The sequence below is a fragment of the Moschus berezovskii genome, chromosome 9, assembly GCF_049115385.1.
Source record: "Moschus berezovskii isolate FMDL1 chromosome 9, NW_MosBer_1.0, whole genome shotgun sequence".
Classification (NCBI taxonomy): domain Eukaryota; kingdom Metazoa; phylum Chordata; class Mammalia; order Artiodactyla; family Moschidae; genus Moschus; species Moschus berezovskii.
Genome location: NC_142468.1, coordinates 104,797,446 through 104,813,313, shown reverse-complemented (window position 1 = coordinate 104,813,313; position 15,868 = coordinate 104,797,446). Strand labels below are relative to the sequence as shown.

General features: G+C 47.3%; 1 protein-coding gene across 1 annotated transcript; it reads left to right on the top strand.

The window, feature by feature from the left end:
• The first annotated feature begins 10,474 nt into the window (after nucleotides 1-10,474).
• On the top strand, nucleotides 10,475-14,537 carry LOC148776896 (uncharacterized). The gene is made up of 4 exons (XM_088840248.1): nucleotides 10,475-10,712; nucleotides 11,176-13,206; nucleotides 13,459-13,998; nucleotides 14,251-14,537. Exons 1-4 carry the CDS (start codon nucleotides 10,475-10,477, stop codon nucleotides 14,535-14,537), a joined length of 3,096 nt encoding a protein of 1,031 aa, XP_088696374.1.
• Nucleotides 14,538-15,868: the final 1,331 nt, after the last annotated feature.

Sequence of the window (15,868 nt, the reverse complement as noted above, 5' to 3'; positions counted from 1 at the left end):
TATCCTTCCTCTCTGATGGTCTTGTTCCCCCTGCAGTACTGACCTGATTATGGGTTCTATCCAGTAACATTTTACCTCCAGTTATGATGTGTAGATTCTATGGTCCTATGGCACGATAGCCATTTTCACTGCCTCTGGCTATGGAACTGCATAGACCAAAGAAGCCTGCCTTTTAGAGAACAGTTCTTTTTCCACGGTAACTGACAAATTCCATGTCAGCTTGGATCCACATGTAAAGGGATTAACTTGAGCCTATGGTAACCATACGTGTCAATGCTGACAAGTTCTGTAACATATACTTTCCTTACAACTACGTCTTTGTCTCAGTCAAGCCTGCTTGGGAAAAAACTACCTGAAGAGTAAGCCAAGGTGAGCAGCTTCCTGAGTATTTCCTGCCCTGTAAACTTCTGCCCACCCCAAAGTTAAGAGCCGGGTAAAGTTCTCTGTATACTACAGACCCTCCAGGCGCCCTATTCATTCTGCTCCAGGCATTCGCTCAGCCACCTGCAATTCCCTAGGGCCCCTTTTCTTTATGCCAGACCTTTACTTAAGTGGCTTGACAGAAACAGCCACTCTCTCTTGCAATAAACTGCAGCCAACTGCAGAGTCTTATTGTTGGTGTAGTGGGTTGATGATGACCCCTGAAAGGATATATTCATGTTCTAATTCTACTGTTACCTCACTTGGAAAAAAGGTCTTTGCAAGTTTCATTAAGGATCTTGAGATGGGATTCCCATCCTGTATTAATCAGGTGGGTTCTTAATATGATGACAATTGTTCTTATTAAACAAGAAGGGCAGAGGGCAGTTTGGACCAGATGAAAGAAAAATACAGACATACACCGGGAGTGAAAACAGAGACTGAGTGATGGGGCCTCAAGCCAAGGAAGCTGCTAACCACGGAAGCTCAGAGAGACAAGGAGTGCACCTCGTCTCAAGAGACCAGGAGACGCCGTTAGGGAGTGCAGCCCTACTGACACCTTGAAATCAGACTTTTGACCTCTAGAACTGTGGGATGGTACATTTTTATCATGTTAAGCCTCCAAGTTTATGCTGATTTGTTACAGCAGGTACCGGAAATTAACACAGCACACATTAAACCTTTTCTCGACTTCTGCAGTTAACTGCATAAGCCGAAGTATTTTCAAATAGCCAAAGGTCCCAACATCCCACCACACATTAAAGACCAAGGCACAAGACTACCTTGCATGGAAGCACCGAAACATTCCCATGTGGACATTTTCCTCTCCAAAAAGTCTGCTCCTTTCTTTTTATTTCTCAGTGTTTCCAGGTAACACACCAAATGATGCATTTGTGCAAGTACAACAGATACAACACCTTAATGACATCTAGGTGGAGATCAATCCTGGGTGTTCATTGGAAGGACTGATGCTAAAGCTGAAACTCCAGTACTTTGGCCACCTCATGCGACGAGTTGACTCACTGGAAAAGAGTCTGAGGCTAGGAAGGATTGGGGGTGGGAGGAGACGGGGACGACAGAGAATGAGATGGCTGGATGGCATCACCGACTCGATGGACATGAGTTTGAGTGAACTCTGGGAGTTGGTGATGGACAGGGAGGCCTGGCGTGCTGTGATTCATGGGGTCGCAAAGAGTCGGACACAACTGAGTGACTGAACTGAACTGAATGGAGTTAATTAAGAAACAAGATAAAAGAGCGAAGATGGAGGTCCAAATATTCCTGGTACTGATCTAACCCTGGCTTCGACTCCAGTTTGAATGAAATGATCCCATAACTGAACCCCAGAAATTACTAGTCCATAACTGAACTAGTAATACACAGGATGACAGAAACAGAAGATACCAACTCTCACTCTCAAGGGAGAGAACAGAGTTAGTTAAGACAAACATGCCCGCTTAATTCTTTTCAAGCTTCCTATATAAGTCACTTGATCACCCTGGGGTGGAGTAAGTAAAGAAGCAGGGCTGAAATTACCCTAAGATCTCTCTTGACAGGATTGAAACATCAAGATGGGAAAAAGACCATTCCCTCACTCCCCACCACCACCACCCCCAGCATTAAAAAATAATAACCTACACTTACAATGTAAAACAAATCAGAAACTTCTTTAGTTCTGATTCACTCTTAGTATTACTAATACCTAATCAGGAGTCTTGTGCAAAAACATCTTGATTAGTTGCTAATAAAACTCTTTAGAGGCAGAGTCTCCATATGCCTCAAAGGAAAGATGTAGACCTCTTATGTGTCAAGATTTTCTCACCAAAAATCACACAATGTCTTTACTATTCCAGCCAAGTGTAGCCTAGCCCTACCCTCATTCCTGCTTTACTTGGATAAGCAAAAAATACATAGATGGAAATAAAGAAGAGATATCAGGTACAAATACATAAAATAGTGGGTAAAACATTATAAGTGGAGTCAAGTACCACCACCATTCACTACAGTAGAAGTGAACATTCAGCACCAACAGTAATGTCTTTTCCTGTAATGTCTGGAAAGTCATAATAAATCATATGTACCTACCTTTTCAAATTTGTTCAAATCTCATTTTTATATTAACTACTGCATGCCAAGTAACATGCTAAGGCTGCATCAACAGATGAAGAAAAGGTAGCCCTGGTCCCAAGGAATGTTGCCCAGAAGAAGCCCGAGATATGTAAAAAATCCAACTTTGTGTAAAAAAGTGCAACAATCAGGTATGCAAAAGTGTAATGGAAGCAAAAAGGAAAGTGATCACAACACTAAAGAGAAGACAGCACAAAAGAGATAATGTGTAAACTGAGTTTTGACTCAGAAATGAAGCAGGTTTTCCAGGTGCCCAATAGGGAGGAGAGAATTCTTCGAGAAGGGAAAAGCATAATTCAAGAGAGTGAATTGTTCATATACTCCTAGAAGAGAAGCAGGGAGCAGCAGAAGAAATACTTGGATATAGGCATCATGAATATTTGTATGTTTCATTTTGGCAAAACCATTCTAATGGAAATTTTGAAGATCAACTCTAGAGGAGATAAACAGAACTAGTAATTACTGCAGGAAATACTAGAACCAATTTCTACTATAATCTACCAAAAAGAAACAAAACTGTTTCAATGACAACACAGTATCACAGAAAGGGCTTGGGGTGTGTGTGTGTGTGTGTGTCTGTGTGTCTGTGTGTGTGTGTACAGTTTAGTTCAGTTCAGTCACTCAGTCGTGTGTGTGTGTGTGTATTCAGTTCAGTTCAGTCACTCAGTCGTGTGTGTGTGTGTGTATTCAGTTTAGTTCAGTTCAGTCACTCAGTCGTGTCCGACTCTTTGTGACCCCATGAACCGTAACACATCAGGCCTCCCTGTCCATCATCAACTCCCGGAGTTTACCCAAACTCATATCCATTGAGTTGGTGATGCCATCTAACCATCTCATCCTCTGTCATCCCCTTCTCCTCCTGCCTTCAATCTTCCCCAACATCAGGGGCTTTTCAAATGAGTCAGCTCTTTGCATCAAGTGGCCAAAATATTGGAGTTTCAGCTTCAACATCAGTCCTTCCAATGAGCACCAAGACTGATTGCCTTTAGGAGGGACTGGTTGGAGTTTAGTGTATTAGGTGTCACTTAAAATTTTGACTCCACAATGTACTTGCTTTAGGATCTTGAACGAGACTCATAACTTCAGCGAGTCTCAGTATAGTGAGAGTATGTGATCACCTACATCTGTACCTGCACTGCAATCTTAATGTAAACTCAAGTTCCAGTCCAAGCCTAGGTTCTCTGTGACTCCTCCTCTGGTTAATTCAAAAGCTATCTCTCTCTTCTTCATTTGGCTTCTTTATGGAAATATCATAAGAATGTCTATGACTTCTTGGTGTCTTTTGCTGTCGTCTGTTTTTTAAATTGAAGTCTAGTTGATTTACAATGCCATGTTTGTTTCAGGTATACAGTTCAGTGATTAAATATACATCCTTTATCAGATTCTTTTCCATTAATAAGTTATTATAAAATATTGAGCATAGCTCCCTGTGCTATACAATAGATCCTTACAGGTTATCTGTTCTATGCCTTCTTTGAAATATTGTAGCACTTGTTGTCTGTATCATTTACATGTTTCAATTACGTTATGACTGAAAACAAAAAATTTATATTTGCCCATGCCCTGGCCCATACTTTAAAAATGTGTTCATTGATTTCCTATTCATTGGCTACATTTTAGACACTGTGTTAGCTGGTGGTTCCAGAAGTTAGTAAAATATAGATGTTCCTGATCAGAAGGTCAGGTCTTTGTGGGAAAACAAACAAAAATAAACAATCCGTGTCTCAAACAGCTGTTTACTTCCCAAAGAGAACACGCCTAGTTGGTACAGTAAATACATGGATCACAAATAAATGTATCAATAGTTATTTGGTGTTAATAACTTCAGATAACTGCTTTTCTCTTTTGAAGAAATGATGACACTGTTTCACCAGGAGCTCAATACCCCTCTGAGACTGAGGGCTTCACTTCCACTTCCATCCTGACTCACCACAGTGCTTTCTTATATGAAAATATACAAGTCCATCCATACTCCCTATTAAAAGGATTATCTAGCATGACTTTCTGACAGCATGAAGAAAAACTCAAGAGGTTCAGAATTTTAGTTCTGAGATGCATCCAGAAGTTCAGATGCTCTAATTCAACTTGCTTGACTGGAAAATGGATCTGTAAATCTCACAAGATCAGATGATCTTTTAAGAATTTCAAAACTTCCTGCTGCTGCTGCTGCTGCTGCTGCTGCTGCTTCACTTCAGTCGTGTCCGACTCTGTGTGACCCCATAGACGGAAGCCCACCAGGGTCCCCCGTCCCTGGGGTTCTCCAGGCAAGAACACTGGAGTGGGTTGCCGCTACTAATTAGAAATTCTAGAAGAATAGCTTCTTTTAAAATACACTGATAATATGCTTTACAGCTTAATATCCAGCAGCCTATGTTTCCGTTAAGTGAGCTTCGGGAAAGAAGAAAACTTGTGGTTTAGTTGCATTTACTTTGGAGCCTCTGGTCAAAACATCTACTTCTGTGCTCAGCCATCTTTTCATTTTTAAAATAGGGGCAACTCTAAAAACATGGTTACAGAGATGGTGCACAGCTTCACGTGTCATTGTCTTCATTTGTTTAGAATACCAATAAAATCGAAGCTATCACTGCAAAGAGTGGGATGTTATTTGGTGTCACCTAGTGCAACTCTGTGGAAATAAAGAAAAGGAAAGGGGTCTAGAATAACTACAATTTTCCTGAGAACACAATTGTTTTATGGTAAATCTGGGACAAGATTCCTGATCTCTTTGACCCACTCCATGCTTCTTTCACTGGGATCTGAACAACCCAGAGGAATAAATGTGCTGTGTTCTATGTAACTGGTGCAGGACTTGGCAAGATTGGAATTGTAACACTATGTATGAAGAGTTATCTGGAAATTCTTAAAAATAAGTGAGATCCAGCCCAGGTATATAGAACACTATGTTTTATGAAAATTCTGTGGAATGAACAGAACTGGTAACTGAAGTGTGTGTGCTGTGCTGCAGTTTCAAGTAGGTAGGGTGAATTCTTGTTTTCTGGCACCTTGAAGATTTCACTCCATTATACACATGAAAATGAAATTAACATTTGAACTGTGCTAGTGCTAAGTCGGTTCAGTCCTGTCTGACTTGGTGACCCTATGGACTGTAGCCTGCCAGGTTCCTCTGTCCATGGGATTTTCCTGGCAAGAATATCGGAATGGGTTGCCACTTCCTTCTCCAGGGGATCTTCCCAACCCAGGGATTGAAACCAGGTCTCCTGCATAGAAAGCAGATTCTTTACCATCTGAGCTACCAGAGAAGCCCTAGTAGCTCAGATTTGAACTTGGTCATATTTAATTCTGCATGGTCTTTTAAGTCAGAAAAATATTCCATGTATCAGTTAAGTTGCGATTTATTTTTATCTTGATTTTTTTTTTTTTGAGTAAGATTTGTTTTATTTTCTCTTATAAAGATTAAAAATATAAGGGTGTGTAATGGTGTGATTCATGGGGTAGCAAAGAGTCGGACACGACTGAGCGACTGAACTGAACTGAATGGTGTTTTAGTCACTGTCATTCTCCCTCTGACCTGACCCTCTCCCCATAAACAAAAATATCCCCCATCCTTAGAAGAAGCCTGTTCTCAATTACTTGTAGATTCAGAGATGATGGTTCCTTTTGCTTTTTACAAATGTGATTGGGACCATACCATCCATGCTGGGGTCTTGAGTTCTTCCACCCAAGAAAGATCTTGATCTTGATCTTTAATTTCTAAAAGTCTTTCCAAACAGAAAACAGAGGTTAGAAATGGTATGTGGGAGGCTTTCCAAGAAGAAATAAGCTCATTTCATTCAGCACAAAAATGAACATCCAAACTCTTCACTGCTGAAAGTGTCCAAAGCTGCTAGCTTCATCTTGTAGTTAAGGCATCTGAAAGAATCATGCTCAAGGACTCCTAATCACCCAGATATCCCATATCCGACTCAGTAGGTATAATTATCCATTATGGGTATTTTTCTGAGTGACAGAGAACAATATCCTGGCTGAACATCCCTCTGCCATGACAAAGAGATGATGGTCTCAAGCTATCTTGAAGGTGTTAGAGCCCTCTTTATCCATTACTAATATTAACAGAGGACAAAACTTAATACTCTCTTTGCTCTGTATTTGTTAAATCACTTCTTGCCTTCATTAAAATGGATGGCCCATAATTGAGTCGGTAGTATGTGTATCACTGGAAGCTGAACACATGTTTGTTGGTTTTATTAATGTCATAGATTTCTAGGGAGGGTCTACTCAAAAACTAAGTCTAGTTTCACAGACACAAATAAATTATGATATAAATTTGAACAAATTCAGCCTCATCATAAAGGAAAGATACTGATACTTACTATAAACCTGCCCTTGAGGGGCTCTTGTAAAGCACTAAATAAAGTAATACAGGCATGCACACATGCATAGATTTTCAGTGATATCTGTGCACACTTAAAAAGAACTCTACACAATATATTATAAAAATCTTGATGCTGTGTGTCCCTAGTTGCCAGCTCTCTACACCCGGGGCAGATTCATGTCAATGTATGGCAAAACCAACCAATATAATATTGTCAAATAAAAAAAAAAAAACTATCTAAATTAACAAGACCTATCTATTAGGATAGCTATCAGAGTATTCCAAATTCTACTTCTTGTAGTACCCTGTCCCAACCATTTTCCTTCCTCTTTTCATTAGCCCTCAATCCAGAAGCCCTGGAGATTTGTTCATTAATTTATGTACCTATTTAGTGATGTGGCCAATTTCTTAATCCCTTATCAAATTTCAGGCACCATTCTTCAGTATGTTTTGTAGGGTGATGACACAGCAGTGATCAACACAGATGAATATACCCTCTCTCCAATTGAGGGGGCAGACAAAAATAAACAAGCAAATATAAAAAAATATAAGTATAAATATGTAAATAAAAATTACATAGATGCATAGAATAACTAGTATATCAGGTAAGTGCTAGGGAAAAAATAGAAAGCATGGTAGGGAGATGGAGATGGCTGATAGAAGGCACCTGCCACTTGAAATGAAGTAATAAATGAAGGCTTTATGGGGAAGATAAAATGTATCAAGGAATTTAAGGTGGTTGTGGAAGGGAGCAAGGTGCATATCTGGGGAATGAATATTCCCAGCAGAAGGAACAGTCAGATGGCAAGAGGAGGAGGCAAGAATGTGCCTAGAGTATTCAAGGACAGAAAGGGTGTCAGCGCGTGGGAAATAGAGTGAGCAAAGCAGAGAGGAGAAGGAACAAGTCAGGAAGAAACAGAGGCCCAGATTTCTAGGCCTGTGGAGGCACTCTGAGGACTTTGCTTTTTAAGTCACTGAAGAGATCTGAGCAATACGACCCAATTTACGTCTTAACAGGATCTCTCTGAATGCCCTGTTGATTAGAAACTGCAAGAGAGTAAGGACAAGCTCCAGAAGACCAAGAGTTGACTCAAAGACATGATTTACTCAAAAACGCACCTCTTATTCAGTGACAATGTAGAGCAGGGACTGGCAAATAATTGCTCACAAATCACTGTGAGCTCAGCCTGTTCTTTTATGACTGCTGAGCTAATACTGAACCTCACATTTTGAAAGGCTGCTGAAGAAAGAGGAGGAGGAGAAGCTACAGAAACTGTATGCGGCCCACCGAGTCTAAGATACATATGTAAAACTCCAGAAAATGTTTTCCAACACCTGATGGAAATCATCGGGCTGGTAGTAGGTCCACAACAAAACTGGGAGGAGGAATCCATGAGTGAATTAGCTGCTGAAAATATTGTAAAGTGACAGGTGTCAAGAGACATTCACGGTTTCACCCTTAACCTTCAGAAATGGTGCTATTTTCATTGAGCTGTTGAAAAATATAATCTAACTTTCAAAACAACAAATCAGAAGGCATCTTCTCACATAAGCAAGGTCATAAATCACTGTCAAGTAAAACTGAAGTAGCAACAAATCAATAACCAAAAACATTTGTATGGACTTTTAAACTTTAGAAAGCATTTGCATCTTCATTATCTAATGTAATTCTCAAATAATCCATGAAATAGTTATTATTACTTTCCCATTAGAAATTTGGAGAAGGCAATGGCAACCCAATGGCAACCCACTCCAGTACTCTTGCCTGGGAAATCCCATGGACAGAGGAGCCTGGTAGGCTACCGTCCATGGGGTCACGAGGAGTCGGACGCGACTGAGCGACTTCACTTTCACTTTTCACTTTCATGCACTGGAGAAGGAAATGGCAACCCACTCCAGTATTCTTGCCTGGAGAATCCTAGGGACGGAGGAGCCTGGTGGGCTGCCAACTATGGGGTCGCACAGAGTCAGTACACAACTGACGCAACTTAGCAGCAGCAGCAGCATTAGAAATTACCACATACTAAGTCCTTAGTGATTGCCCAAGAAAAGCTGAAATCTTGAGTGTTACACCTATTAATGCCAAGGTTTCCCCCCCACCTCCCCCCCCCCCCCCGCATGGAAATGCTGGATGCTAGAACTGACAGGGATTTTCAGCTCAAGATGCAGACTAGAACACATATTTACTTTCTCTTCTTTCTGAAACCATATTTAAATAACAGTGTAAAAATACCAAAATTAACAAGCCAATAAAAGCCAAGAGGTTGTGGAAGTCATCAACTACAGAAAGCTTTCAACATATTTCTAGAAGGCAAAAAATGAAACAGAGTGATGAGTAAAATAATTAAGGAAAGATTGTCCTAAGAAGGGTCAGCACAAAGCCAGTCAGCTTTTGGTGAATTCTGGTTTTAGTAAAGGGCAAGGAGACAAGAGGAACTGAAAAACAAGGAAATTAAAGTTATTTTAGGGAAAAAAGTTACTCGAATGAGCTCCAGAGACCACTCAGCCTGATGTCATATTAATTCATGGATTACAATGGATTGTTGGTAAGCAAGACAAGGAAACAGGGAAGAAACAAAAATCAAGAGGTTGTTCCTTACTGAACTCTTCTCAAACGAGATCAAGGAATTATGGTTAAATGCCACGGCTGTAAATCATTTCTGCTCCTAGAGAGGTCACATAGGGCTTATGACATTTCTCGCTTTTTTCAGACATAATTTAGGTCTGAGAAAAACCTTTTGTGTCCTCCAATCTCAAGTCTTATTGGGGATGGAAGTCCAAATTTACTCTGACATACTAGAAAAAGAATCTCAAGAGCAGAGGGCAAAACTAATTTATAATATATGAATTATGTCCAGTGTTATTTTAAATATATTTTAAATGAAAATATATAAATCAAGTTTCACTGATCAATACAATTCTGGGTTCTGAAACCTCTACATGTCACATGCCTAATGTGTAACCACATGTCAGCCCAGGAGAAAGAAAACACTCCAATGAAGTAAGCCAAAGAAACAAGATTTAAACTCAATAAAGCCATGTTAGACTAGGATTTTTCAGTTCTTTCCCATTCTTTTGAAGCTTCTACCTTGTGAATAATAACATGTTTCCCTTGTTCTAGACACACAAGAGTGCGTCTTCTCTCCTGGGCATAAGAATCTCTAGAATTATATATAGTAGTAAAGAGTGGACCAAGCTGACATGCTCACAGTGACCAAATTGTACTATTCTAAACTGACACAGTGCTCCGCTATGAAGCTGCAATAAATTATGTGTTTGCTTTCTAGACGTGAATGAGTTGCCTCACTGAACATACTCCAGGAAGGCCATCCATAGAAATTGGCTTCTAATCCATACAGAATAATTCACTGGTAAATTTCTTTCAGGAAAGCCCACGCTTTATCTAGACTATAATCTTTACACATCTGGATTCTTCAAACTAGACCAAAGGGAAAACCTCCGCTGGTGCTCTGCTGACAACTGGTGGTCCCTCACCTGCATCTTCTGAGATCAGAACCCAGTGCGGTAGGTGATCAACTCATGAACTGAGCAAAAGAAAACCTCTACAGGGTAGGATATAGGCTCATTATCGGTATGACACTTGGGGCTGATTGTCATCAGGAGTACAAGAAAAGAACAGTCATACATGAAGCATGGATGACCAGGAGGCACCACAGCCCAGAGAAGGCTTGGTTCAAATCCTGGCTAAGCCATCACTCTCTGCACACCCTGAAGACCAGTCTAAAGTCGAACTGTTGTACCAAATTTCTAAAAAGACGTGAAGAGCCTTACCTGCCAGGAAGGGAGGTTGTGGGGGGCAGCATCCGGCCAGGTGAGGGCTCTGCATTCCCTGCCGGCTGGTGATGATGGCAGAGGAGCAGCAGTGGAGAAGGTGCTCCTGGTTCCAGGTCTCGCAGAGAAGCTGGGGAGGTCCCCATAGGTGCTGGACCACCCCCCGACAGGATGGGTGGCTCTTGCACTCAGCTTTGCACAGGCCTCTGAGACACAGGCAGGGAAGGGCTGACCGATACAAATGCAGGCACCAAGGGGGCTGCATGAGGAGGTGCTAGACAGGATGAGCTCTGGAGGAGGAGGCCCCCACAGTCCTTACCAGTCTTTGCATGGTGGCCCCTCTGGTGCCAAACACCTGCCGCCCACAGTGGGAAGTCTCAGCTGCTAGAGAGCCTGGGAGGGGTCATGCGCTGGGGCCCTGCCCTTTGCCCTGTAATTTGCCACACCCACGCGCGCGCAGCACAGTTTCTCTGTGACACGTATACCATGGACTCATCACAAAGGCCAGGCTGAGGACTCCCCCCTCCAGTGCATGCTTGACCACGAGTGGAGTCAGAAGCTAGGGAGGCACTCTCCCAGTTTCACACTCTATTCTCTGGCGTTTTGGTGTGCAATCAATACTGTATGGGCAACTACGCTCCTGAGTTCACTACCTGAGCTACCTGCTCAGGTGGTCAAGCCTGGGAAGCTGGTAGCAACCAGTCACCTCCCACTTCCTTGCGCAAAGGAGAGAGAGGTGATGGGCCAAGAAGAGCCCAGGGAAGGCATGACAAAGGAGGAAGGCCACGCAGAGGCCGAAGGACAGGACGATGGTCTGTACCACAGTGGGGATGTGACAGCGACACCCAGGCCCCAAGAGACCAGCGGGGTCCTCACATCCCTGCAGTGCAGTCCTGAGCCTCCAAACCTCCTTCCGGTGCACCCAGAAGGCAGCTTCCGTGAGAAAGCCCAGGGGTCTCGGCTGAATTCCTCCGGAAGCCCCGCCATCTGCTCAGCCGGCACTGGTGGAGACGGCCAGCCTCCCTTGCAACCTGGGCCCCTGGCCACGGTGCTCTCTGCCCCAGGTCCGTGCTGCAACCTGCTGCCCGAGAGGCCAGTAGAGGTGCTGGGAGAAGACCACCGACCCAGCTCCCCAGAGTCACTGATTTCCGGGAAGGTGCTGCAGCATAAACAACCTTCAGACACCCCACGGAGAAGCTCTTCGCCCCTGGGATCTGCCAGCAGTAGGCACCCCGTCAAGCGGAAGACACCCGTGCCGCTTTTTCTGCCACTGCCGCCACTGCTGCCACCAGTGCCACCACCGCTGCCTCTGCCGTGGGGTCGCAGCAACCTTCCCCCTCCTCCGAAGCTTCCAGGCATGACTCTCGCCAAAACCTGGGGCACCCTGAAACAAAGCATGCAGCGTCAGCGGAACAAAATCCTGAAAGATGCAAGGAAGGCCATGCGACGCCACAGTGTCCCTCCGCCTGCCCCAGGGACGACAGGCTCCCTGATTCCGGTCAGTCACACTTTGGCGGTCCCTCCTGCTACCAGCAATTTGGCCGACCGGAACTCCAGATTCCTCAGTCTGGCTGGCCGTCCACCTTGCCTGACAACTTGTCTGGATCAGGGGGCAAGACACACAGCCCCCGTGTACTCTCTCGCTGCTACTGCTGCACGTGCTCGTCTTCCTCCAGTTTGCAATCCCATTGTGGGAATGAACCTTAAGAAGGATGAAGGCACTCGGTGTTCAGTCAGAGCAGCACCCCCTTTTACTTCTGACCTCTCCAAACCACTGAGCACCCCAACCCTCTCCTTACCACCACCCTCCTACAGAACTGAATCCCCAACACCCATGTGTGTAGATCCTCCCCCTCCCTTATCCTTACTCACCCCTCTTCCAAACCCTCCCATCGCCCCCGCTGTTCTGACTGTGCAGCCCATCCCTGCTACTGCCGTGCCTTTTCCCACCACAGTCCCGGCATCTGGAAGTGTGACCTCCCCGTCTTCTTCAGATCCGGGCATCACAGCCATGGACACTACACCCCCTTCTAAAGCTATGATTTTTCGGTCTCCCCCAGGGATTGGGGTGCAGCAGACACACACTGCACCAGGCACGACACTCTCATTTGTGCCCATGGTCTCCAGCTGCGCTGGGGCTCCGGCTGCCGTCTTCCCCGGGCCCTCATCTGGGGCTCCGGCTGCCGTCTTCCCCGGGCCCCCACCTGGGGCTCCGGCTGCCGTCTTCCCCGGGCCATCATCTGGGGCTCCGGCTGCCGTTTTCCCCGGGCCCCCACCTGGGGCACCGGCTGCCGTCTTCCCCGGGCCCTCATCTGGGGCTCCGGCTGTCGTCTTCCCTGGGCCATCATCTGGGGCTCCGGCTGCCGTCTTCCCCGGGCCCCCATCTGGGGCTCCGGCTGCCGTGTTCCCCGGGCCATCATCTGGGGCTCCGGCTGCTGTCTTCCCCGGGCCCCCACCTGCGGCACCGGCTGCCGTCTTCCCCGGGCCCTCATCTGGGGCTCCGGCTGCTGTCTTCCCCGGGCCCTCATCAGGGACTCCGGCTGCCTTCTCTGTTCTAACTGTGCAGCCCATCCCTGCTACTGCCGTCCCTTTTCCCACCACAGTCCCGGCATCTGGAAGTGTGACCTCCCCGTCTTCTTCAGATCCAGACATCACAGCCATGGACACTACACCCCCTTCTAAAGCTATGATTTTTCGGTCTCCCCCAGGGATTGGGGTGCAGCAGACACACACTGCACCAGGCACGACACTCTCATTTGTGCCCATGGTCTCCAGCCGCGCTGGGGCTCCGGCTGCCGTCTTCCCCGGGCCCTCGTCTGGGGCTCCGGCTGCCGTCTTCCCCGGGCCCTCGTCTGGGGCTCCGGCTGCCGTCTTCCCCGTGCCATCGTCTGGGGCTCTGGCTGCCGTCTTCCCCGGGCCCTCGTCTGGGGCTCCGGCTGCCGTCTTCCCCGGGCCATCGTCTGGGGCTCCGGCTGCCGTCTTCCCCGGGCCCCCGTCTGGGGCTCCGGCTGCCGTGTTCCCCGGGCCATCATCTGGGGCTCCGGCTGCCGTCTTCCCCGGGCCCCCATCTGGGGCTCCGGCTGCCGTGTTCCCCGGGCCATCATCTGGGGCTCCGGCTGCCGTGTTCCCCGGGCCCTCATCTGGGGCTCCGGCTGCCGTCTTCCCCGGGCCCCCACCTGGGGCACCGGCTGCCGTCTTCCCCGGGCCCCCACCTGCGGCTCCGGCTGCCGTCTTCCCCGGGCCCTCATCTGGGGCTCCAGCTGCCGTCTTCCCCGGGCCCCCATCTGGGGCTCCGGCTGCCGTCTTCCCCGGGCCCTCATCAGGGACTCCGGCTGCCTTCTCTGTTCTAACTGTGCAGCCCATCCCTGCTACTGCCATCCCTTTTCCCACCACAGTCCCGGCATCTGGAAGTGTGACCTCCCCGTCTTCTTCAGATCCGGGCATCACAGCCATGGACACTACACCCCCTTCTAAAGCTATGATTTTTTGGTCTCCCCCAGGGATTGGGGTGCAGCAGACACACACTGCACCAGGCACGACACTCTCATTTGTGCCCATGGTCTCCAGCCGCGCTGGGGCTCCGGCTGCCGTCTTCTCCGGGCCCTCATCTGGGGCTCCGGCTGTCGTCTTCCCCGGGCCCTTATCTGGGGCTCCGGCTGCCGTCTTCCCCGGGCCCCCACCTGGGGCTCCGGCTGCCGTCTTCCCCGGGCCCTCGTCTGGGGCTCCGGCTGCCGTCTTCCCCGGGCCCTCGTCTGGGGCTCCGGCTGCCGTCTTCCCCGGGCCCTCGTCTGGGGCTCCGGCTGCCGTCTTTCCCGGGCCCCCACCTGCGGCCTTGGGTCCTGGTTTCCCCAGGCCCACTATCTAGAACTCCAGCCTATGTCTTCCCCATCCCTCCCTCTTGGGTCCGGCCGCTGTCTCCCCTGTCCCACCCCCCCATCTATGGCTTTGTGTCCTGTCTTCCCTCACCCCCCCATCTATGGCTTTGTGTCCTGTCTTCCCTCACCCCCCCCCATCTATGGCTTTGTGTCCTGTCTTCCCTCACATCCCCCCCCCATCTAGGACTTTGGCTGTTTCCCTCAGTTCTCAAATTATGACTTTGGGTCCTGCCTCCCCCAGCCCCCCAACTATAGCTTCAGCCCCTGTTTCCCCCAACCCCCCATCCATGGCTTCAGCTCCTGTTTTCCCCAACCCCACATCTGTGGCTTCAGTTCCTTTTTCCCCAGCCCCACATCTATGGCTTCAGCTCCTGTTTTCCCCAACCCCACATCTATGGCTTCAGCTCCTGTCTTCCCTCACATCCCCCCCCCCCATCTAGGACTTTGGCTGTTTCCCTCAGTTCTCAAATTATGACTTTGGGTCCTGCCTCCCCCAGCCCCCCAACTATAGCTTCAGCCCCTGTTTCCCCCAACCCCCCATCCATGGCTTCAGCTCCTGTTTTCCCCAACCCCACATCTGTGGCTTCAGTTCCTTTTTCCCCAGCCCCACATCTATGGCTTCAGCTCCTGTTTTCCCCAACCCCACATCTATGGCTTCAGCTCCTGTTTTCCCCAGCCCCCACCTATGGCTTTGGCAGTTATCTATGCTCCAGCAGATGGCATCGCGACAGATGCCAAACCAGTCTTTGACACAGATGCTATAGAAACCACACCTGCTCCTCAGACTGTTATTTTCCAGTCTACCTCTGACTCCAAGGAGAACCACTACCCATATCACGTGGCTGTTCTTGGTTGTGAGAACACAGCACCCAGTGGCAGCAATGCCTGGACCCAAGCCTCGACTTATTTACCTGTGGAGCTGGTCATCAGAGGTACCCACATTTCAAGTGAAGCTTGAAACCCAGAAACTTGGACTCAGAACTCACCCTTTAGCCCACATCTGGGGCCAACAATAGGAAGAAGCCTAACAAGTCTATTCCACTGGGAAACCCATTAGCCCTAGCACAATATAAAAAGCTAACCTCTTCTGCAGTCCAGCCACCCAGAAGAAGCATAATGGATTCAGGTTTGCCAGATCCCCTGTCTGAGACCACCACCATCAACATGCAGCCGGCCTTTGTCTACAACTCAGATATTTTCCCCAGGTATGTATCTGCTACTACTGGTTTTGGAGAGGATACCACAGTGCCCGGTACTGGACACTGGTACTTGTCCCTTCACACAAATTTCTCCTCTATGGTGATGGGATTTGTAACTGTAG

Bases quoted from the DNA above. Each gene is read 5' to 3' on its own strand.
- LOC148776896 (XM_088840248.1), top strand. From the start codon at position 10,475: ATGACACTTGGGGCTGATTGTCATCAGGAGTACAAGAAAAGAACAGTC. The intron at 10,713-11,175 runs GTGAGGGCTCTG...CTCATCACAAAG, and splicing joins GGGGGGCAGCATCCGGCCAG to GCCAGGCTGAGGACTCCCCC. The intron at 13,207-13,458 runs CTCCGGCTGCCT...GCCGCGCTGGGG, and splicing joins CCCCGGGCCCTCATCAGGGA to CTCCGGCTGCCGTCTTCCCC.